The sequence below is a fragment of the Neoarius graeffei genome, chromosome 10 (genome assembly GCF_027579695.1).
Source record: "Neoarius graeffei isolate fNeoGra1 chromosome 10, fNeoGra1.pri, whole genome shotgun sequence".
NCBI lineage: Eukaryota > Metazoa > Chordata > Actinopteri > Siluriformes > Ariidae > Neoarius > Neoarius graeffei.
Window position 1 is genome coordinate 35,625,058 of NC_083578.1, and position 25,248 is coordinate 35,650,305.

General features: G+C 43.1%; 1 protein-coding gene across 1 annotated transcript in view; it reads left to right on the top strand.

The window, feature by feature from the left end:
* The window catches only part of acaa2 (acetyl-CoA acyltransferase 2), a 98,834-nt gene that overhangs the window by 52,969 nt on the left and 20,617 nt on the right, over nt 1-25,248 (top strand). Inside the window, exon 6 of the mRNA XM_060931738.1 lies at nt 6,906-7,081. Within this exon, the coding sequence (XP_060787721.1) occupies nt 6,906-7,081 (176 nt within the window). The remainder of the gene's footprint in view (nt 1-6,905; nt 7,082-25,248) is intronic.

A 25,248-nucleotide genomic window follows, 5' to 3' on the forward strand; every position in this document is an offset into this window, starting at 1 on the left:
CGACTGCTTTCCCAGTCTTCATTCTTTTCATGGCTGCCCTCACCTCATCCTTACTAACCAACTCTACTTCCTGATTTGCTGTCTCCAACGAATTTGACCTTTTCTCTCTTGGATTCTCCTCATTTAATAAATCCTCAAAGTACTCTTTCTACCTTCTTAATACACTCTCTGTCAGCACATTTCCATTTACATCTTTCATCACTCTTACCTGCTGTACATCCCTCGCTTCCCTGTTTCTCTGCCTAGCTAGTCTGTACAGGTCTTTCTCTCCTTCTTTGGTCTCCAGTCTTTCATACAACTCCTGGTATGCATCTGCTTTTGCCTTTGCTACAGCTCTTTTTGCCTTCTGTCTCATCTCTCTGTATAACCGCCTGCTTTCCTCATCTCTTTGATCGTCCCAATTCTTCTTTGTTAGCCTCTTCTCTTTTATAACTTCCTGCACTTCTTTGTTCCACCTCCATGTCTCCTTGTCTTCCTTCCTCCTTCATGATGACCACGCTAGCACGTTCCTTGCTGCCTCTCTTATTAGTATAGCAGTAGTATCCCAATCTTCTGGCAGACTTCCATTACCACTCAATGCTTGTCTCATTTCTTCCCTAAGGCCACACCAATTCGATTAGTTGGTTCTCGGAATCGCTGCTTGAAGAAAATGCAAAATGAAAAAAAAAAATCGAAATCAAACTCCCGCCAACAGAAAAGGTCACGTGACGTGAGATCACGTGACGTCGAAAACCAATCAAATTGCCCCTTTCACTTTTGTTAAAGACTTGTGAAGTAGCCTACTCCTCGTCAAATCTTTTTTTCTGTGCATTGTAGATGTTCAATTGACTGTAATTCAATCGTTTATTTAGCCTATCTGTTTACTGGTTTACCTGTATTGTTTGGTCTATTTCCACCGCTAATTTTACCATCAGAGCATTTTTTTTTATTTTTTTTATTTCGCCCGCTCACTTCATATTTTTCCTGAAAAAATCCGAGAACCACCTAATTAAATTGGTGTGGCCTAAACAACTTCTGCTGTTCAACCTCTTTTAGTTTCCACCACTTAATCTTCGGCTCCACTATTTCACGCTTCCTCTTTTTCACTTTCAAGCTCATCCTGCACACGACCACTAGATGTTGTCCAGCTACACTCTCCCCTGCCGTCACTTTACAGTCTCCAATCTCCTTCAGGTTATCCCTTCTGCAGAGTATGTAGTCCACCTGTGTAGATCTTCCTCCACTCTTAAACGTCACCCTGTGCTGCTCTTTCTTCTCGAAGTGTGTTTTGACTGACTATTGCCAAATTCATCCTCTTTTGAAAAATCAACCACCATTTGTCCTTCCACATTTCTCTCTCTTACACCATATCTGCCCATCATGTCCTCATCTCCTCTGTTCCCCTTGCCAACCTGTCCATTGAAAGCTGGTCCTATCAGCACGCGCGCCTCCCTTGGTATACTTTCTACCACTTCATCCATCTTTTCCCAGAAAGACTCCTTTCTCTTCATTCTCATATCCACCCTGTGGGGCATATGCACACACAACATTGATTACCACTCCTTGAATCTCCAACTTCATGCCTCTCATTCTATCTGACACCTTCTTCGCATCAATCACACTGTTGACCAACTCTCCCCTCAAAACAGTACCAACACCATGTCTCTTTCCATCGACTCCTTAATAAAACAACTTGCATCCACCTCCAATGTTCTTGACCTTGCTTCCCTTCCACCTCGTCTCCTGTACACACAATGTCCAACTTCCTTCTTTCCATCATACCTGCTAATTCTCTCGCTCTGCCAATGTTCCTACATTCAGTGTTCCTACCCTCAATTCTCAGCTCCTTCCCTTCCATTTTTCATGCTCTCTCCTAACATGCCTCCCCTCTCTCCTCCTCCGTTTTGGTGTAACAGTAGCATACTTTCCATCGGCATCCTGTTGACCAACAGTACCGGAGGCGGCTGTTGTTAACCCAGGCCCTGACTGATCCAGTATGGTATTTTTCTCTTTTCAATCCGCATGCTAGATTTGGCACAGTTTTATGCCGGATGCCCTTGTTGATGCAACCCTCTCTATTTATCCGGACTTGGGCCCGGCACCAGGAGTACGCTTATGCATCCCCAGTGGCTGGATTAGATTAGAAGGATTGGCTTAGAAGAAAGACAAAATAAAGTGTGCAATCATGCAGGATTAAAATAAACTTTAAATAAACTGCAGCTGTTATAAAATGTGAGGCTTTATATAATATTTTTATATTATCACAGTATCATGATTGCAGTTTTCTGTTAATAAACAAATTTTTATAGCGCATTTTCCATATGTTTCTGTCATGAGCGGTTTTATAGTTTTTAACAGACTATGCTTTCAAAAAGCAGTTTTGAAGAATGAGCTTATCTATAGAAGACAAAGATCTGGATCCCTGAGACAAAGGAAGATTTGTTTACACTTGTTTAGCATTTTAGTTGCACTTCTGATCTACTTTTATACAGTATATCTGATTTAAATAATATTAATGTTAATTTGATTAAACTTGACAAAGAAATGTCACATCCCATTAAACTGTTTGTGTATGCAGTCGCAGCCATCACAGCCGTGTCACACCTCCCAGACAACCAACTGCCGTTTCACCTGTCGCATAGCACCAAAGAAATGCACAACACTTAGGCTTGTGGGAGGATTGCATGCTTGCATGTCTGTGTGCCACATTTACTCATGACCATCCTCTCTCTGTCAAGATGCAAATATGCAATAATATCTGACTGCAGAGCTGCAGTTTACAACCTCCAATTTTACACCTGGAGTTTCTGGCCAGTGGCATTCTATGGATGCACCGACACCCCCAACACACACACACACACACACACACACACATATATAATGTGTATATGTATACAGACACACCATTCAGTCATGTTAGATCTATGGTATCCCTTCTGGAATAGTACAACCGGTGGAAACGGTTGCTGTCTGCATGGCACAATCATGTAACTTAACAGGTTCACACAATGTCCTAGTGCACATGCATTCATTCAATACCAATGGCCTGAACCTGCTGTTGTGAAACTGCTGCTTCTCCAAATATGTGCTAACGCACAAGTTTATCTGTAAAGTACTCCATAGTTCCTACTGAAAGTCAGCGTGTTTCACTGATCTCTCGGTAATCATGTAAGTCATGGTATATGGCAGGGGCCAAGTCAAGTTTTCCTGGGGCTTGTATTTTTTTAAGGGAGTTTGGCATAGATAGGAACTTTTACAAGAAATATTATCACCCACACATTCAAAGGTTATGTCATCTTTATTAGTGATTTGTCTAGTTCTTCAATGGATAAATGTGAAGGTTGACTTGTTGAGGTCCTATGTCTAATGACCCGAAGTCATCTGCCTCAATGCAGTCTTTATCCTCCTGTGACATTTCTGACTGATCTGCAATGCAAAAATTAAGGTAGGACTTTTAACATTCATGTGATAGTATTTGAGGCACTTAAGTTATCAACACCCATAATGTCTCAAGTAACTGAGGCATATGCCAATTGACTGTTAAATATTACTAGTGGTGGCATGGTGGTGTAGTGGTTAGCGCTGTCGCCTCACAGCAAGAAGGTCCGGGTTCAAGCCCCGTGGCCGGCGAGGGCCTTTCTGTGCGGAGTTTGCACGTTCTCCCCATGTCCGTGTGGGTTTCCTCCAGGTACTCCGGTTTCCCCCACAGTCCAAAGACATGCAGGTTAGGTTAACTGGTGACTCTACATTGACCGTAGGTGTGAATGTGAACGTGAATGGTTGTCTGTGTCAGCCCTGTGATGACCTGGCGACTTGTCCAGGGTGTACCCTACCTTTCGCCCATAGTCAGCTGGGATAGGCTCCAGCTTGCCTGCGACCCTGTAGAAGGATAAAGCGGCTAGAGATAATGAGATGAGATATTACTAGTAAAATGTATGATCAGTTTAATAAAAAAAAATGCATCATTTCTCACTCTCATAACTCTCCTTTAGGACCACAAAGAGACAAATTGTAAGCTACATTATTATATGACAACATTCAAAATCCAAGATGACATCCCATCTCACAAGACTATGATCATATAAATATGTCTTCCAAGTTTCTCACACCACACACACACATACCATTTTCTCCAATGCATCCAGGCTCAGTTGACTGCAGCAGCTCATTTGTTGTGTCTGGACAACACACATTTGTGTTGACACATTAATATTGTGTGTCAACAAAGCTATTTTATTCCGAGATGTGACTAGTATGCCAAAGGCTGGCTATGGTAGGATGGCTGGTTCTGCGTAGGCTACATGTAGCATTAAAACATATGATTGTCAGGGCAACTATTGGTGTCTGTATGAACACAGATTGTTGTTGACTTGTTAAATAAATCTAGTCAGGGCAAATAGACCACCACTGTAGATATTAATTAAACCACTCAAACTTTTGAGCTAGCCTGGCATACTAATCATACAGACCCTGTGCTGTAAATTCAACATAACCAGGCTACAGTGGTGCTTGAAAGTTTGTGAACCCTTTAGAATTTTCTATATTTCTGCATAAATATGACCTAAAACATCAGATTTTCACACAAGTCCTAAAAGTAGAGAAAGATAACCCAGTTAAACAAATGAGACAAAAATATTATATTTGGTCATTTATTTATTGACGAAGATGATCCAATATTACATATCTGTGAGTGGCAAAAGTATGTGAACCTTTCCTTTCAGTATCTGGTGTGACCCCCTTGTGCAGCAATAACTGCAACTAAATGTTTCCGGTAACTGTTGATCGGTCCTGCACACTGGCGTGGAGGAATGTTAGCCCATTCCTCCGTACAGAACAGCTTCAACTCTGGGATGTTAGTGGGTTTCCTCACATGAACTGCTCGCTTCAGGTCCTTCCACAATATTTCGATTCGATTAAGGTCAGGACTTTGACTTGGCCATTCCAAAACATTTAACTTTATTCTCCTTTAACCATTCTTTGGTAGAACGACTTGTGTGCTTAGGGTTGTTGTCTTGCTGCATGACCCACCTTCTCTTGAGATTCAGTTCATGGACAGATGTCCTGACATTTTCCTTTAGAATTCGCTGGAATAATTCAGAATTCATTGTTCCATCAATGATGGCAAGCCATCCTGGCCCAGGTGCAGCAAAACAGGCCCAAACCATGATACTACCACCACCATGTTTCACAGATGGGATAAGGTTTTTATGCTGGAATGCAGTGTTTTTCCTTTCTCCAAACATGACGCTTCTCATTTAAACCAAAATGTTCTATTTTGGTCTCATCCGTCCACAAAACATTTTTCTAAGAGCCTTCTGGCTTTTCCACATGATCTTTAGCAAGCTGCAGACGAACAGCAATGTTCTTTTTGGAGAGCAGTGACTTTCTCCTTGCAACCCTGCCATGCACACCATTGTTGTTCAGTATTCTCCTGATGGTGGACTCATGAACATTTCACATTGGCTAATGTTAGAGAGGCCTTCAGTTGCTTAGAAGTTACCCTGGGGTCCTTTGTGACCTTGCCAACTATTACACGCCTTGCTCTTGGAGTGATCTTTGTTGGTCGATCACTCCTGGGGAGGGTAACAGTGGTCTTGAATTTCCTCCATTTGTACACAACCTGTCTGACTGTGGCTTGGTGGAGTCCAAACTCTTTAGAGATGGTTTTGTAACCTTTTCCAGCCTGATGAGCATCAACAATGCTTTTTCTGAGGTCCTCAGAAATCTCCTTTGTTCGTACCATGATGCGTTTCCACAAACGTGTTGTGAAGATCAGACTTTGATAGATCCCTGTTCTTTAAATAAAACAGGGTGCCCACTCACACTTGATTTCAATCAATGGAATGACCTGACTCTAATTTCACCTTCAAATTAACTGCTCATCCTAGAGGTTCACATACTTTTGCCACTCACAGATATGTAATAGTGGCTCATTTTCCTCAATAAATAAATCACCAAGTATAATATTTTTGTCTCATTTGTTTAACTGGGTTCTCTTTATCTACTTTTAGGACTTGTGTGAAAATCTGATGTTGTTTTAGGTCATATTTATGCAGAAATATAGAAAATTCTAAAGGGTTTGCAAATTTTCATGCACCACTGTGTGTGAGAGATGTACATCTCACAAACGCACACGCGCTCACAAACTAACTGTCGATGACTGACTTACCATCTGTGTTCTTTGAGAAAAATCATCTTCCAACCAGTTCTGAATGTTGTTCTAATGTTGGCACTTCCCAAAATTTTTAATGTGCAGTGCTCAATCCCCCCTAGGACACTGCAAGTAAAGTTCTGATCTGTTTCTGTCAGTTTTCTATTAACCACTTGCTTTTTTGCAGGCGAAAATACCCAGGGCTGTGCTCAAAATGCCCAGGGCTATAGCCCTGAGTGATGGGGCCTAATGACGCCACTGGTATATGGCTATAATACTTGCAAACTTAAATGAAACCTCTGACAAGTAAATAGAAAAGGCTTTTGTTTGCAAAACCTCTGAGCTAACAGAATAATTGTTTATTAAAGATACATGAGTCTCTGATGCAGTAATGTCATTGCAATAAAAGTTTAATATCAAGCTAGGTAGACTAAACGTATAATTGAATACTGAGATATTACACTTCCAGTGCTAGCTAAAAGGTTACTGTTTGGAATCAAGTACATTACATTAACCGAGTATATTGGAGTCAGATTAAGTTAACGAATATTGGAGTCAGATCATTCATTATAAATTGGGGTCAGATATTTAAGTAGTAAGAAGATTTAATACACTTTTGCCTGTTTGTGTTGTTGGTTTTAGGAGAGCAGTGGATTAAATATTGCAATTTTAAGTTTAGTCTTACAATATTAATGTTAATTGCTTTTTTTAATTCCCTACCTTTCAGCTTCTGTCATTTTGAATCATCTTTAAATCTAGTTGTTTTCTCCTGCAGCTCATGAGGCCAGTTACTTCAAAACTGAAATTGCACCTATTGATGTCAAGGCCAACAAAGGGAAAGTGGTGATGACCCAAGATGAACATCCTCGTCCACAAACTACTCTGGAACAGTTGGGGAAGCTCCCACCTGTGTTCAAGAAAGGGGGCACAGTCACTGCTGCCAATGCTTCAGTAAGTACCACAGTGCCCTGCTGATGACACAGCCATTTCTGATTTTCATTATGTACAGTTTCAGTCAGAAGTTTACATACCTGGACATGAATGTGATGGCAGTATTGGGCTTTGAATGATTTCTTTGAAATGTTTTTTTTTCTTTTGTGGCAGAACAACTGACTGTACAATGTACATCTTTAAAGGGTAGCCACAGTGAAAAATTAACATGGGCTGGAAATATTACACAGTTTGCACAAATGCATTTTGACTACCCTGTATTGTTACACTGTGTTGCATGAAGCAGTGCTTTAACACTCATGTATTCCTGCTCACTTCTGTTCTACTTAAAGTTGCAGCCATGTTGCCATTTTGTGGGCAGTGTTAAAGGTCAGCATGACGTTGTGTCATTGATGGGTTTCCTGTATCTTGATTGGCTCGTTGCGCCTGACACTGCGATGTAGTCAGATGGACAAAACATTGAAAAATAGTGGCGTGCAAACCCTGTAGTTGCAAAAATATAGTAAACGTGATAAAAAGGGAAAGCATTTTTTTCTGTGTTCCATTACCACCAACCAAGCAACGTAAAAGACTTGCTAACCAGTGGCTACACAACTTGGGAACAGGTCACACTTTAGAAACACACTCCTTTGGTAGAAATTCAGTTGTTTGCAAGGACCATTTTGAGCCCGATTGCTTTTAAAGGACTCAACAGTCCAAACTCTTGGGCTGCACAGGTCACGTTAGACTCAAGCCCAATGCTGTGTCAACAATATTCCAATACCGTCCATGGAAAAGGGAATCAGGCCATGCAAGCCAATTAACTAGAATAGTATAGACATTCAAATCTAATATATATTTAGGCACTGCCTAAAAACGGAGCTCTTGATGAGTGTAAAAGGTGTTATTAAGTAAGCCCACATTATTTTTGAAAAAGCAAATAAAAAAAAAATGTGCTAGATAAAAACCCATCTATCTTACGGAAATAAAGATACAAATTTCATTGTCCAGTGCTCCTCTCTGGTATAAACTTGCATGGATTAAAGTTTTCCGTCGCTACGACGGATTTCCGTCAACTGGGAGCACTAAAAGTCAATAATGAGATAGAAAAAAAAAGGGGGTTGGCCCATAGGTCTGACACCGATGTGATTTAGAACTTCACCAAGCTGCTGTGATTGCCTGTTGTTGAACCCTTTCTTGTGCTATGTTTGAGTATATGTAAAGGAATAAGTTGTTGTGCTCGATGCGTCTAAATAAATAAATACAGCCTCCGCTACTATCTAGTCCCAGGGAGGCTAGGCGTAGGCAGCGAGCCGCGGTGCTCGGCTTGAGTTTCGTTTCTATCGGCGGCTCCAGCCCGACTTTGGACGCTCGTAACTCGGCCAGGGGAGGTCCCAGCCTCTCCAAACTTGGCAGCCAGCGACCTCTGTCCTCTCCCCAACGAACCAGCGCTGCCAGGGCGGGCCAGCCCCGCGCCTCGGGATGCGATTCACCCCGAGGCGAGCCGCGGCGCTCCGCATCAGTTTCCTTTTAACGGCGGCTCCACTGATGAAACAATCTGGCTGTCCTACTACTCGGCAACTACTTGCCTACTACTAATACTAGGCCTATTGTAGTCGTAGTAGTAGTAGTAGTAGTAATAATAATAATGATATTTGCCTATTGAAAGGTGATCAGGTGAAAAATCTAAACAGCCCCGTTGAAGCCGCAGCAAGACCTATGCTATTAAGCCTTTTGTAGGTTAAACAGGCTTCGGCAGACAATGTTCTGGAAAGGCTGTATTTTTCTTTGGTTTGATTAGCCTACGATTTAATCTTTAAACATTATGGTTTCAGCAGTTCGCTTAAACATTGGAGGCTGCAGAGTCGGGCTGCAAGATTTCCCGACACTTGTTTAAGATGCCAAACTTCATAGTAAGGAGAAAATAATTCCACAGTATTTAGTGCCTCGTCAGTCTCAAAAATTAATAGTGAAGGACCAACGCGAATTAAATCCCAAAAAACCATCTCGTAGGCCTATATTTTACATTTTCAAAAAAGTCCGGAATTGGAAATCGGTCAGTGGAGTGTAATGAAGTGTCTCATTCACTAAGCACAAAAGGTCGGAAAACAGTGGAGAAAACAGCTATTGCTTAAATAGGCTACTAATGGTTTACATTAGTAATTTAATGTATGTGACAAATTCATTGATTAAATAGATAAAGAAGCGAATACTCCGAAGCTCAAAATTCAGGAAAGTGGCTCCAGTGTTGCAAGTGCACAAGAACAGTTATTTGAAAGTTAACCTAATGAATTTGTGTGTGCACGTGCGATTTCATGAAGAACTGGGACAATTGGCATTCGGTGAAAGATTCACACCTATGACTCATTATTTTCACGCGTGCCCTCTCGCCCACTGTTGCTTCGTTTTCCCTATTTACACGAGTGTCTGAAGATGGAGTTTTCAGAAATCTCCACTCTGCCCAGAGTTTGCAAAAGTAGCTGTTTTCAGTGACTGAAACCTCCGTATAAGTGTGAATGAGAGGTGCAACCGAATAAATAAATATGCGTCTTTTTTATCCGGCTACATGTAGGCTATCACTGCGCAAAGCCTCTAATGTTGAAATGGTAGTAATATTTGTTAAAATAATAGTAGGCTAATTTCCACATTAATTGGTAAAATGGCCCAAGGGATGTGATGGGGGGATGGCCGTTTTATAAGGGGGATGATTTGAGATTTTTATTTCAGAAGGGGGATGCCATCCCCCCCTCAACTTGAGTACTGCGTATAAGGCCATATTTCACCTGACATAGGCCCTTCGATTTCCATCACTAGAGTGTGTCAAATTACTTTCGGTTTTGCCAGCATGGACGCGCTTCTTTTAAATGAAGGCACAGATGTGTCAGACATTGACAAAACAGTAAAGAATAAGTGGAGATGGGCTTGGCGAAATGAAATGGGCGATAATGGCAAGCTCCTGCTGCTGTGCCAAGGAAAAAGAAACAAAAACAGGCATCAGGTGTTGCCAAACTAGATGCCTTTGGCTTCACTGCGAAGAAGCAGAAAAAGTGAACTTTCACTTTACTTTTCTTGTTTCCTGGCTTTATTTCAACAGATTTTCCTATTTTTCTTTCTGTCCCACTCTTCTGAAAGCATGGTTCAAGTTCGACTGCACTTGCACTTTTCTCTGAACCACTGTTGTGCATTACTAAAGTATTGTTGAAATAAATTTGCACTTTGCGCTGAAAACTTGATGTTTCATCATGAATAGCCAGTAATGACAATGGTAAAGTCTTGCCTTAGCTTTAGTCATTTGTTAAAATTATGTAAATGTACTATAAGTAGGGGCCTAGGGGATAATGGACAACACGGCATTTAAAATTTGACACATCGCTGACATGGTAGGGGCCAACGACATGGAGCTTTTTTTTTCAGTCAGATATTTTTTTTTTTGCTTTAATCCATGATACTGTTTTGCCCAATTTCCGAAGGTTTATTTACATCTCACTTATGGGCACTTTCACTGCCAGGGGACCGTTGTCGTGCTGTCATTTAAGGCAAACAGACTGGGAGCAGTTCTGTGTTTACTTGCAAATCGAGCACACGTGTATGGACTTTGGTCGTGAGAGGTTGTGTAAAATGTTTGAAAGCGATAGCAATTTTGAAGTAGGAACTCTCCAAATTGAATATCAAGAGGTGAAACCATATATGTATAAACCTATGGCCGTTGCGAAGCAATTGGTGAATGTGGCTCACTGGTTTGACTGTGCAGCCTCAGAATCGGACAGCGACTCGGTCGACTCTGATCACAGTGACCCCAGACCTCAACAAGACTCGCATCCAAATGATTTATCCTGGTAATTATGATGTATTCTTACTTTCGTAGTAATACTAAATAAGAGCCCTTTTGAAGAATAATTAAACCGCCCTCCCTAGTGGATATAGGTAACGATTACTTGACAGTGTGCCAGTAAGCCACATTAGCCTGCCATCCACAGCATTATACTATTTATAGCCTACTCTAAGCGAGGAAATATCCCTTTTTTCTCATTTCCACAATGATTGTACAAGATCCCTCAGGATTCTTGACTTGTCAGTTGCAAGCAAAAGTAAAAATGTTTACCTCCAATCTTCTCCTTTTTGCTTGAGCGTTGCTGGTCCGTTTCTTCGTTGACTGCTTGATTTTGTTTCATGCTCACAATCCACTCTCTCCGCCTCTTCCAGAAAAAAACAACCCTCTGGCTTCACGCGCACAATCCACTCTCTCCGCCTCGTCTCCTCTTCCGGAAAAAAACAACCCTCTGGCGTCACCCGCACAGTCTACTCTCTCCGCCTTGTCTCCTCTTTCGGGAAAAAGCCAACCCACTTGCTCTGCCTCTTCTCCTTTTTCGGAAAAAGCCAACCCTCTCGCTCTGCCTCTTCTCCTTTTTCGGAAAAAGCCAATCCTTTTGTTCCGCCTCTTCTCCTCTTCTGGAAAAAGCCAATCCACTCTCTCTGCCTCTTCTCCTCTCTCGGAAAAAGGTAAAAACTTCTTGCTGAACCAGTCTCGTTGTTACAGTTCACTGCACAACAATAAGGCATGGTTTTTTGGGGGGGAAATTCCCAAACGCGCGTCTGCAATCAAGCCAAATGGCAATGAAAATACATGGAAGTGGACTCAACTCAAGCGGTTTGTTTGTCTTAAATGACGTCACGCACCGAGTGGTCTCAAAAATGGCTGAACAGAAATTCGCCATGATCCGCGCTAACTTATTTTAATTATTACTTATTAACAATACTGCTTGGGACCAGAAGAAAATTACAGAGGGTTTTTTAACATATAAAGTTTCAAATATGCATAAAATTAAAACCGTTGCCTATGACCTTTAAGTTCATTATTCAAATCTGGGGAGGTATGGTGGTGCAGTGGTCATCACTGTCGTCTCACAGCAAGAAGGTTCCTGGTTTTGAACCTCATGGCTAACTGGGGTCTTTCTGTGTGGAGTTTGTATGTTCTCCCCATGCCTGTGTGGGTTTCCTCCGGGTGCTCTAGTTTCCTCCAGCAGTCCAAAGATGTGGATTAAGGCCCTGTCCACACGGCAACGGATTCAGGTGAATCTGATAAAATTGTTTATCGTTTCGGCCTGGCGTCCACACGGCACTGGCGTTCACACGGCACTGGCGTTTTGGGTGCCCCAAAACGAAATCTTTTGAGAACGGGTTCCAGAGTGAAAAAAATCTGGCAATGGCGCCGTTGCGAAGTCGTCTGGATGAGTAGAATGGATTTGTTTACGATGGCGTCACAATCACATGACTGTCAGTGCTTCACGCCGGGTAGAAGTGTAACGAACTCGATGCGAGTTGTCAACAAGTCCTATAACTTGGTTCATGAAACACGCTTACAAAATATTTTCACTGTGAATATTTGTGTAATGGTGCAAAGAGAGAGAGTGAGTGTGAGAGAATAGTCCTTAGGGCAGAGTCTTTAGTCCAAACACTGCGGAAGCAGTACCAAACCGCGCACCGCCCGTGCGCTTTCCAAAAACAAAAACAATCCCGCCAGCAAAAATAAGAAAAAAAGGAGCGATCTCACCTCTTCAGATGTTGGTTTAAGTCTGACAATACATTCCTCAAAAAGGGCGTAGAAGAACAAAGTAATCCATCAACGTGTAGCATTCAATTTATTCCGGACCATTAAAGAATTCTGGAGGATCTCAGAATGTTGGCGTACCGGCTTCCATCTACCCCCGTTCATTCCTCTCTCTCTCTCTCTCCATCTACCCCCGTTCATTCCTCTTTCCGAGTCTCCATTCAAAAAACGAGCACGTGATTTAAAGGGACTATAGCCATAGGACAGGGAGGTGTGCGCGCGTGACAGTGACAGGGAAGAACCTAGGCTCATGCTCGCCCTGAATTTCTCTTAAAGTGAAGGCAGAAGAACATTCAGCGCCTGGCCAGGCTTTCTATGTATTAATTTACATAGACGTTTTAATATGAAATATAAATAAGTGTCTTGGACAACAGATACTATTTTACACTACTGACTAATAATCAAAACTTTATGTGGTTGATGCTACAGAAGAAGGGGTTTATGCGCATGCGTCTACTTCTATTGTTCTGGTGTCTCCGATGAGACCGTCTTACAGCGCACGTAGAGGTGTGGCATGTGTATTGCATCGTTTTCAGCAAGTGTTGCGTTGCCATATGAACCTGATGTTTTACTGATCCGTTGCCCATGTGGACGCGATATTTAAAAAAAAAAAATCTCGTTGCCGTTGTCGTGTGGGTGTAGCCTAAGTCTACTGGCTACTCTAATTTGCTCGTAGGTGTGAATGAGAGTGTGAATGGTTGTTCATCTCTGTGTTAACCCTGTGATAAATTGGCGACCTGCCCAGGGTGTACCTTGCCTCTTGTCCAAAATCAGCTGGAATTGACTCCAGCTTCACCCACAACCCTGCAGCAAAACAATTTAACCTATTCAATTTTAAAATAAATATTTCAAATAATTTGAGATTTTATGCTTTCAGCTACATGTATAGAGATCTTGCAGTCACGTGACCGGAATGTAGACAGCCGCCATCTTGTCGGTAAAAAACACCGCTGAATACTGCTGCACTCGTATACAAAATGGATCAATTTCAACTGACGGACTACACGGCTCATTTTTCTAATGAACAGATAATTAGATATATGTCTAAAATAAACGACCTACAGGTTAATGACCCTTATGGCTTACCGGACGTAGTTTTCACGACCGTGTCAGTGGATATTGAACTGCCAGCGGAATACCCAGATGAGTATAATTACCTCATTAACTTTCCCTCGCTGTTCAGTGGTGAAGCACTGCGTGCTTATAAATCTCTGGACAGTTATCTTTACAGAAATTCAGGATTCGTCACCCGCCGTCAGATGTGGCATCTTGTAAACAAGAAAATAACAATCCTCATTGGACGGGTAAGTCACTTAAGTATTACTAGTACTGATACTAGATATTCAGTAGTATCTAGTATAGCACTGACCAGCCGATAATAGAATAAGGTAATTCCAGCTGTAATTCCAAATCGTCTGTCTTGTTTACCATGGATCTGGCATTGGAGAGGTAGAGGCTTGGCGGTGGAGGTTTGAGTGGCTGTTTTCTGAGCTTAGTCAACAGGCCGGCTCTGCCTGCAGCCTCGCTTTTGCTTCCTCTCCCAACGCCGCCTCCTTCGCCTGCCAGACCCGATAACAATCCATGGAGACCCCGCTGGTCTCGCTATCTCGTCCGGAATGTTGTGCATGCGATGGAAATCGCTACAAACCGTCATTTTCTGCTGGAAACCAATGTCCAGTAAGTCCATACGGTTGTAGTGGATATTGAAGTCCGGTACAGACGAACAACACGCAAAAATACACACAAAAAACATAAAAAACGTGCACAGGTAGGGAGAGCTTGTAGCCACAGCCGTTGTAGTAGAATTGTATATAGTAGGGTTTTCCAGAAGAAAAGGTAGAACCAGAAGTAGAACCAGCCCCCTCACTCACTCACACTCTCTCACACACACACACACACACACACACACACACACACACACACACACACTCTCTCTCTCTCTCACCCCCCCAAAGAACCAGCGCGAGCAGGGCCCACTAGCCCCGCGCCTTGGGACGTAATTCGCCCCGAGGCGAGTCGCGGCGCTCCACTTAGGTTTCATTTCTATCCCGGGCTCCAGCCCGACTTTGGACGCTCGTAGCTCGGGCAGGGGAGGTCCCAGTATCCCCAAACTTGACAGCCAGAGACCTCTGCCCTCTCCCCAAAGAACGAAATCGCTGAACAAATGTCTCACAGTCTTATGTCCAACGTCTGTAGCAACCTCTTTCTCCAACCATTCCCAGCGGAACTTGTTTTTCACTATTCTGTCGATTTCTTTAACTCGATTTGCATCTTTACGCTCAATCACAGAGGCTGCCATCTTTCAACTCTTTGTTTGAAGCGAGCTTACGTACAGCTATCTAACAAGCGCGTTCATTGGTTGTTACAGAGCGATGGGCCAATCACGTACCTTGTTTCATCTCAGTGACGTAATTGCGTAAATGACGTAATTACGTCAATGAGATGAAACGAGGTACGTGATTGGCCCATCGCTCTGTAACAACCAATGAACGCGCTCGCTTCAAACAAACAGTTGAAAGATGGCAGCCTCCGTGATCGAGGCATAAAGATGCAAATCCGAGGCTGCCATCTTTCAAACAAAGTCGGAACGAATAGGATACGAATGTGGATTTGAGGGAAAAATCGAAAATTGAAAAACTTTTTTTTTCAAGTTTTGAGGTGAAAAAAGCGGAATTCCGCGAATTCGCGGAAAAATCACATCCCTGTGATTTACACAACATGCCTACCACTTTAAAGGTGAAAATTGTTGTTTTATTGTGACACAAACAATTATGATGAAAAAACAGAAATCTGGAGTGAGCATAGGTATTCACCGCCCAAAGTCAATACTTTGTAGAGCCACCTTTTGCTGCAATTACAGCTGCAAGTCTCTTGGGGTATGTCTCTCTTAGCTTAGCACATCGAGCCACTGGGATTTTTGCCCATTCCTCAAGGCAAAACTGCTCCAGCTCCTTCAAGTTAGATGGGTTGCATTGGTGTACAGCATTCTTCAAGTTATGCCACAGATTCTCAATTGGATTGACATCTGGGTTTTGATTTAGTTATTTAAATGTTTCCCTTTAAACCACTCCAGTGTAGCTTTAGCAGTATGTTTATGGTCATTGTCCTACTGGAACGTACACCTTTGTCCCAGTCTCAAACAGGTTTTCCTCCAGAATTGCCCTGCATTTAGTGCCATCCATCTTTCCTTCAGTCCTGACCAGCTTTCCTGTCCCTGCAGATGAAAAATATCCCCACAGCATGATGCTGCCACCACCATGCTATGGTGTTCTCAGTGTGTTGGGTTTGTGCCACATGTGGCATGTCCCATGATGGCCACAAAGATCAATTTTAGTCTCATTTGACCAGAGAATCTTATTCCATGTGTTTGGGGAGTCCACCACATGCTGTTGGGCAAACTCCAAACGTGTTTAATTTTTTTTCTTTAAGCAATGGCTTTTTTTTTCTGGCTACTTTTCCATAAAGCCCCGCTCTCTGGAGTGTACACAGATATTCCCATTCCCACTGTGGATCTTTGCAGCTCCTTCAGTGTTATCTTTGGTGTTTTTGTTGCATCTCTGATTAATGCCCTCCTTGCCTGGTCTGTGAGTTTTGTCGGCAGCCTTCTCTTGTCAGGTTTGTAGTGGTGCCATATTCCTTCCATTTTGCTATAATGGATTTAATGGTGCTCCCTGGGATATTCAAAATTTGGGATATTTTTTTATGACCCAACCCTGAGCTATACTTCTTCACAGCTGTGTATCGGACATGTTTGGAGTGCTCCTTGGTTCTCATGTTGCTTGTTTAGTAGTGTTGCAGAGTCATGGTCCTTCCAGAACAGGTTGATTTATACAGACATTATGTGACAGATCATGTGACACTTTGACTGCACACAGGTGGATCTTAATCAGCTAATCATGTGACTTATGAAGTGAATTGGTTGGCCCAGCTCTTATTTAGGGGTTTCATACGAAAGGGGGTGAATACCTATGCACACTCCAGATTTCTGGAGATTTCCTTTAAAATGGTACACATGTCAACCAAATGGTGCTAACCCTCCAAAAATCCATTTTAATTCCATCTTGTAACGCAACAAAACAGGATAAACATCAAGGGGATGAGTACTTTTGCAAGACAATTTTTATTTATTTATTTAGTTATATAAACACACACACACAAGTAAACAGTGAGCAGACTCATACCCAGGCTTTGGGAGTCTTTTGCTGCCTATGAACTCCATCACCAGCTACTGTGGGATTTTCCCCCCCTCCATTAAAAAAATTAAAATTTTATGTATTTTTATGACATGTGTTTGTTTTTATTCACTAAGAAAAGCAGTCTTGCAATGGCAAGAATCATGTTGCCATGATATTCATTATTTGCAAGTATCTGTGTCAGTACTGCATACGTATTATTTAGCCAAATGAGACTCAAGACTTCATAAAAGTGTTGATTTGTGTATTTTGTTGTCAGTAAAAATCACAAAAATTCTGATTAGATTTTTAGAATTAAAAGCCTTTGTCACATTGACATTACAGCACAGTAAAATTCTTTCTCTGAATTCAACCCATCTGAAGCAGTCAAAGCACATGCACACAGATAGAGAGCGTGCGCAGTAGCACCCAAGGATTTTATTTAGAATTTGAAGTCTTTATTTGATGGCTTTGTGTTGTTACTCAGGTAAACGGTATTCTAGTGTGCTGGTTAAGTCACAGGCAGTTTTACATCCGTTTCAGTGTAAAAGGTTGCATCCAGGTAAGCCTACTTTTAACAATATCGTAATTTTTAAAATGGCTAAATTATTATAAAATTTTATTTTGAATTTAAATGTGCAGCAGGGCACATTAGGGCACTTGCTGTGATAAGCAAACTGCATTTATTTTTGGATTTTGTTTGACTTTAACAAAGTACAGTACAGAATCAGTGACCTGGATTTTGGCCCCACTGGCACACCATACAGACGCATGGAAAATCTTCATAGACTAAATGCAGTGGAGAGAATTTTGGTATGAATTGACCTTGTTATTAATCAGTTAAAGTGCTAGTGTCACAAAAATTACATAATAAAATCCCAGGTTTTGTGTGTGTGATGTGCTCAAATGGGTTGTAAAGTTCACCAATAAATTAAAAAATGGTTCGAAAAATATTTTTTTTGCGTTTGAATTCTGTACCAAAAATCACTAAAAGCTTGTCCGCCATTATTAGATCGCAGTGATTCACAGGTCAGCGGCGCTGCATGTATGACGTCATATACGCCACTGCCGCCTTTTGTGTCCACACAGACTATACTATTCTCTACAATGGCGTGCATTCTTGATATGATGATCTTGCGGTGTCCCTTTACAGAGAGCTAATTTTAAGGTGAATTGAACCCGTTTGAAATTCTAAGGTAAAGTCCCTATAATAATCACGGAATTGGCGCGAAGGAAAAGGGCATTGCGACATTAATTAATAATCAGTCTGTGATAAACTTCCCTGTGTATTTCTGAATCTTGTGATTGCTTTTTTGTCCACTGAAACACGTGCAATGTTATATTGCATCTAAAAACATGATTTCAATATCAAATGAATGGACATGCCATCCTGTTACCTCTCTCAACTAATGCATCAGGGTTTTTTTCCTGAATTTATAGGCTCTGAAATAGATTCTCTCACAACATGACTAAAATGTACGCTGCTCGATTAATACTGTATCTTCAGGGACTGTTAACACATCCATCTTTCATCAAATACTGCCTGTAAACAAAATAAACTGTCTGAACAACCACTCTATTCTTCTTTCGGTATTTCATCCAAGTGCGCTATTGAGGTATTTCACTCACGTGACCAAGTCATGTGACGCTGCCATTTTGGACGGCACGGCTCGAATCAGTTTGAATGCGAGGAAGGCGACAAACGAAAAACATAAAAGAAAAAGGAGCGAGATGCAGAAAACACCTTCACTATCCAGCGACGTAGGGCATTTACAGGGCGAGCAGAGGGAGAGGTATTTGCAAAAATTGAGGTTAGCAGGCTTAGAGAACAACGTTTACCTGCTTCCACCAGGATTGTTCACTGACGTACGGAAGTACACGAAGCCCTCGTCTTTACCTGACTTCGGCCCACATGATCTGTATACCTATGTCATTAAAAACCCCTCGCCATACACAGGTATTGGTCTGAAAGCGTATAAGAGTTTGGATACCTACAAATATTTTGTGTCAGGCTGGGTAACATGCCTACATCAGCGGGTCGTCCCTGGAGCCGGTGGTCGCCATCTTATTACAGCTAAGGTTTGTTCACATTTTCATTTACTTTCGGTCCTCAGGATAAACAAAATGTTATTAAATGTCATTGAAATAACTTCTTAGTCTGTTGAGACATGGCCCGTTATAAATTTGCTGTTACCAGGCAATGACCAAGAACTGTATTATTAGGGTCGGTGTAGTTGTAGCAGTGTATTAGCAGCTAGCTGTTAGCACTAGCTAATGTCAACAACATCGTAGCTAGTATGTTACTGTAGCAATATTTACGTTCAGTCATTTGAATGACTGTTAAAACCTTTCAGTCTCAAGTTTTTCCTTTACTGGATTTACTAGTTTACTGAGCTAGCGCGCTCTCCGGCCGAGCCCGGAGCCATCGCGCGCTCTCCGCCCGAGCCGGGAGCCATCGCGCGCTCTCCGGCCGAGCCCGGAGCCATCGCGCGCTCTCCGGCCGAGCCCGGAGCCATCGCGCGCTCTCCGGCCGAGCCCGGAGCCATCGCGCGCTCTCCGGCCGAGCCCGGAGCCATCGCGCGCTCTCCGGCCGAGCCCGGAGCCATCGCGCGCTCTCCGGCCGAGCCCGGAGCCATCGCGCGCTCTCCGGCCGAGCCCGGAGCCATCGCGCGCTCTCCGGCCGAGCCCGGAGCCATCGCGCGCTCTCCGGCCGAGCCCGGAGCCATCGCGCGCTCTCCGGCCGAGCCCGGAGCCATCGCGCGCTCTCCGGCCGAGCCCGGAGCCATCGCGCGCTCTCCGGCCGAGCCCGGAGCCATCGCGCGCTCTCCGGCCGAGCCCGGAGCCATCGCGCGCTAGCTCAGTAAACTAGTAAATCCAGTAAAGGAAAAACTTGAGACTGAAAGGTTTTAACAGTCATCCAAATGACTGAACGTAAATATTGCTACAGTAACATACTAGCTACTATGTTGTTGACATTAGCTAGCTTGCCGTCCAAAATGGTGGACACCGGGGCGTCACGTGACCCTGTGGCGTCAGGTGAAATACCTCAATAGCCAAAAGAGCTGAAGCATCTGTGTCTACTGTTGTACAAATAGTAGCTCCTCCTTCTTCAAGTACTGCACCATCAGTACAAACACAAACAGCCTTTCCATCGGAATAACGGTAATTGCGTGCTGACACCCCCGCCCCATCCCTGCCGCCACGCACCCCCACCCCTCTACTTAACATTGTAGCACAAACTAGAAGGGGTAAACATGGTCTGAATTGGTACTATTAGAACCAGAAAAGTTTGGTAGTTTTATGAGCAACTTAGTTTTGGAGGTGAATCCTAACAAATTCCTGGCTGTTGCACGCCACCTGCTCCTGGCGCTCCAGTACTAAAAGTGAAAGTGCCTAATTATTGCCATTATTTAGCCTTGTATAAAACTTCAGAACTGCTATCAGTGAAAAGGATAAAAGACTAAGGACAACTAATAAATTCAAGCAACAGGCTAAACGCAAGCTTGACCCTTACTGTTCAATGAGCTCTTTGGGACGATGCTTCGGACTTCTGTTTTCAGATCATACGAGATGCTCCGCGTACCAGACTTCGCGCAGATCCTTCTATGTGAATCTGCCTTACAAATTTATCTTTTTCAAAATGTACAGAGCAGACACCAAACCGTCCTGTCTGCTTGAAGTTACCTCTCTTTGTCAGTACAAATCGAACCTATTCATTCCGTAAGTGTCCTGCCGACTTTGGGCTATAATGGATCAAAATTCTGCTATTTATTTATTTATTTATTTATTTATTTATTTATTTTAATCTGCTACACTTGAACAGCCTTGAAGGACACACCTCTTAGGAGGCATGCTTTGATTTAGTTTTGTTGTGGAATAAAAAAAAAAAACGTTAAAAACCAAGGGACCATACCCTTCACTGTAAATAAGGGTGTTTGTTAGGGAACTGAGGGAATGTTCCATTTTGGAAGGTTTTTTTTATAGTTATTGCCAGAGTGGGGTTTCTAATTGTACAGAAATGTTTTGGGTGAATGGAAACGGTTTTGCTCGTTTGTTTATTTTTCTTTTTTGATTCATTATTTTGTAAGGATTTTATTCACATTAAGTTAATTGATTATTTTTGTGAGTGGTGTAAGCCAGTGGGAGGAGCTACAGCTAGTTTTAGGCTGTATTATGCTGCATTCATGTGCTATGGGAATTATGGTAAATACCAAACGCCGACATGGAAAGCACACATGAACGCCCCCTCTTGTGGTATTTTCCACTGGGCAACTCGTAGAAAATTTTGATACACGAGTTGCCGAGATGAGATGAACTTTAACCTTTTCAACATGGCGGCGAGCGGTACAAGACACTTGAATGCTAAGCATTGTACGCTACTAAAGTTTTTTTTTACTAGTACTAGTGGGTAGTTTTTGGTGTCTATGCAATGTTGCGTCATTAACAAGTGTAATATAATACATTAGAAATCCGTTTCCTTTAAAAATGCGTTGTTATGGTTTGTTTTTACCTATCCAGAGCAGACGCTATTGCTAACGATAGCTAACTAACTATTGCTAACTTGAATCTGGTCCACCATCTTTAATTTGTCAACCACAACAAAAGCATGTGAACACAACACACTGGTAAATACCACTTCCCAACTGGAAAATATCATCTTCCCAGAACACATGAATGCAGGGTTAGGCCCCATGGCCTCAGTCTGTGTGTTCTGGCTGAAGAAGGAGGTGCTGTTGTTTGTAAGGTGGTGGAAAGCTTGTGCAGGGTCCTTTAGTGGCATAGCCTGGCAACTGTATGCCTATCTATTTTGTGTTTTTGTACAGTTTTGTTTTGGCATTTTTTTGTTATTGCAGTGTACATATTTGTACCGTTTTAAAAAAATAGAAAAAGACATGATAAAGCACTCTTTATTGGAAAACAGTTTCTGCCTCTTCCATTGACTCCTCTGCCAATCATCTTGCCACATTTGGTGTCAGAAGTGGGATTAAAGGAGTTGGGTAAGAAAGAAAGGAACAGCAAGAAAATGACACCTAAGAAGATGATGGAAGAAGAGGGGGTGCCACTGAGATGACTGAGCCAGTCACCCAAACCTCCCAGGGTGATGTGCTCGCTCATCTATCCAAGATGTTTGAATAATTTTTTTGGAGATACAATGGGCCAGAGACGAGCAGCTAGAGAGGGAGTCTGCCAGGCAAGCCCACCAGTTCCAGATCCTCAACCATTAGGTGACTCAGCTACAGTTGGATGTGGAGTCAGCATGAGAACGGGCGACTACACCGCTGCTGACAGCTTCTGGAACCACTATACCTGAACTGCCAGCAGTCACCACCAGAGGGCAAGGTTATGAGCCAAAGATGGCCAAGCTGGAAGACTCTGATAATATTGAGCACTACTTGACCACTTTTGAGTGGTTAGTGACTGTTTATGGGTTGCCAAAGGAGGACTGGGCCATTCATTTGATTCTGTTGTTGACTGGCAAGACCTGCATTTGTGGCTATGAACCTTGGAAGTATATTGAACTATGAACTTCTTAAAGAAGCTGTGCTCAAAGTATGAAATCATTTCAGAGACTTATCACCTGCAATTTTGGGCACTGGAAACCAGCCTAGATGAGACACCACAGGAATTTTTATGTCTGCCTGAAGGATCTATTTTGTAAATGGATTTTATATGAGCGGAGCACTAAGGAGGATATTATGGAAACAATGTTCCTGGAGCAGTACCTGCGTATTCTCTATCTGGAGGTGAAGACCTGGGTGAAGGAGCATAACCCAGAGACAGCAGCAGAGGCAGCCAAGCTGGTGGAGAACTTTGTGGCGGCACACAAGGGGCCAAAGAACTACCGTTATGCTAGAGTGCGGGACAAACAAGCCTGGGGTAAGTCTGATGGTGCTGGTAGAGGAGTTGGTTCTGAGAAACACTCCTTCCAATCCCCCTGACTGGCCCAAAGGCTTATCCTGTTTCAACTGTGGTAAGGAAGGCCACAAGAGCCCCACTTGCCTCCTCAGAAAATGAGATTAGATGAGATAAAACTTTATTGATCCTTTTGGGAGGGTTCCCTCAGGGAAATTAAGATTCCAGCAGCATCATTACAGATAAACAGAGAAAAGATATAGAGAAAAACTTCTAGATAAATTAAAATAAATTAAGTATTTACATATACAAATATAAAAGAATAAGATATGGGGGAGGGGGGAAAGGGGGAGAAGTGGGGTTAGGGTAAGTGTGTGTGGAGGGGGAGCAGGAAAGATATTGCACATTGTCCGGTATTGCTTATTGTTAGGCTAGGCTAGGCTACTGCTCCTTCCCGTCCTCTGTCCTCCTGTTACCCCTCCTCCCCCCCAGAGAGGAGTTGTACAGTCTGATGGCATGAGGGACAAAGGAGTTTTTTATTCTGTTCATCCTGCACTTGGGAAGGAGCATTCTGTCACTGAACAGGCTCCTCTGGTTGCTGATGACAGTGTGCAGAGGGTGACTGGCATCGTCCATGATGTTCAATAGTTTGTCCATAGATCTCGTCTCTGCCACCGTCACCAGAGAGTCCAGCTTCATGCCGACCACAGAGCCGGCCCGCCTGATCAGTTTGTCCAGCCTGAATGTGTCCTCCTTGGATGTGCTCCCCCCAGCACACCACAGTGTAAAACAGGACACTGGCGACCACAGACTGATAGAACATCCACAGGAATTTCCTGCAGATGTTAAAGGACCGCAGCCTCCTAAGGAAGTATAGCCTGCTCTGTCCCTTCCTGTATAAGTGATTTGGTGTTGCAAGTCCTGTCCAGCCACAGCCCGAGTTACTTGTAGGAATCCACAGCCTCCACCTCGACTCCCTCGATCAGAACTGGTTGTGACCTTGGTCTGGACCTCCCAAAGTCAATGACCAGCTCCTTGGTCTTCGAGGTGTTGAGCTGCAGATGGTTCCTGTTGCACCACACAGCAAAGTCCCTCACGAGGCTCCTATACTCCTCCTCTCTGTCGTCACTGATACACCCAACGATGGCTGTGTCATCTGCAAACTTCTGAATGTGACACAGCTCCGAGTTGTAGCAGAAGTCCACGGTGTACAGGGTGAAGAGAAGTGGGGCCAGCACCATGCCCTGGGGTGCTCTGGTGCTGCTAATTACAGTGTCAGACGTGATGTCCTTCAGTCTGACGTACTGTGGCCTGTCAGTGAGGTAGCTGGAGATCCAGGTGACCAGACAGGGGTCCACTCGCATCCTGTTCAGTTTGTCCTGAAGCAGTAGGGGCTGGATGGTGTTGAAGGCACTCGAGAAGTCCAAGAAGAGGATCCTCACTGTGCCATTTCCCTTATCCAGATGCGGGTGGGCTCTGTGTAGCAGGTAGAGGATGGCGTCTTCCACACCAACATCTGCCCGGTACGCAAACTGCAGACAGTCCTGGGCATGTTGTACCTGGGGTCTGAGGAGGCTGAGGAAGAGCCGCTCCAACGTCTTCATCAGATGTGAAGTGAGCGCCACCGGTCAGAAGTCGTTCAGCTTGCTGGGCCAATTCTTTTTGGGAACTGGAACGATACATGATGTCTTCCAGAGGGTGGGCACAGCGCCCTTACATAGAACCATGTGCCCATACATAGAAAATCTAAATACACCCACCTTTGCTATGTCCCCTACTTCACCCCATCCATAACAGCTAGTCAACACAGAGACCCTGTAATAACTATAGAACTTAATGCCCACCCAAGCCCTGATAGATACTGGTTGTTTCTAGACAATGGTGCAGGAAGACTTGGTCCCCCATGAGTGCCGTAACTTTGAGGAAAAACTGGCTATTTTCTGTGTGTATGGACATAACTGAGCACATGACAGCAGATGTGTATGTCAGGGTGTGTGGGCAGACTTTCCTGTTGAGGGTAGGACTAGTGCCTAAAGTGGTGGAAAGTTTGTGCAGGGTCATTTAGTGGCATAGCCTGGCAACTTTGTGCCTGTTTGTTTTGTACAGTTTTATTTTGCCATTTTTCTGACATTTTCAGTTATTGCACTGTATTTTTATATTTGCACCTTCTCAAAAAAATTAGAAAAATACCTAATAAAAAAGAGCACTTTTTTATTGGAAAACGGTTCTGCCTCTTCCATTGACACAGGGGCACAGATAGGATTTTTGAACTGGGGGGGACTGAGCTGTCAGCAAATGATTCCATTTTGTGTAAATGCATTTTATTTATATATATATTGTGTGTGCGTACTGAAGCTTCAATATACATTCGAATTGTGAGTTTTCTAACTGAATGAACATTGGTAGACAAAGGCCTACCTGGTCAACATTGCTCGGTTTTTGAAAAAACGCTGTAATTGTTTTTTGTTTTTTCATTGTTGACCCCACCAGGGATTGCCTGCAGACCAGGAGGACAATGTTAACATCTTGAATCTCATAATTTCAGTTAACAGTTG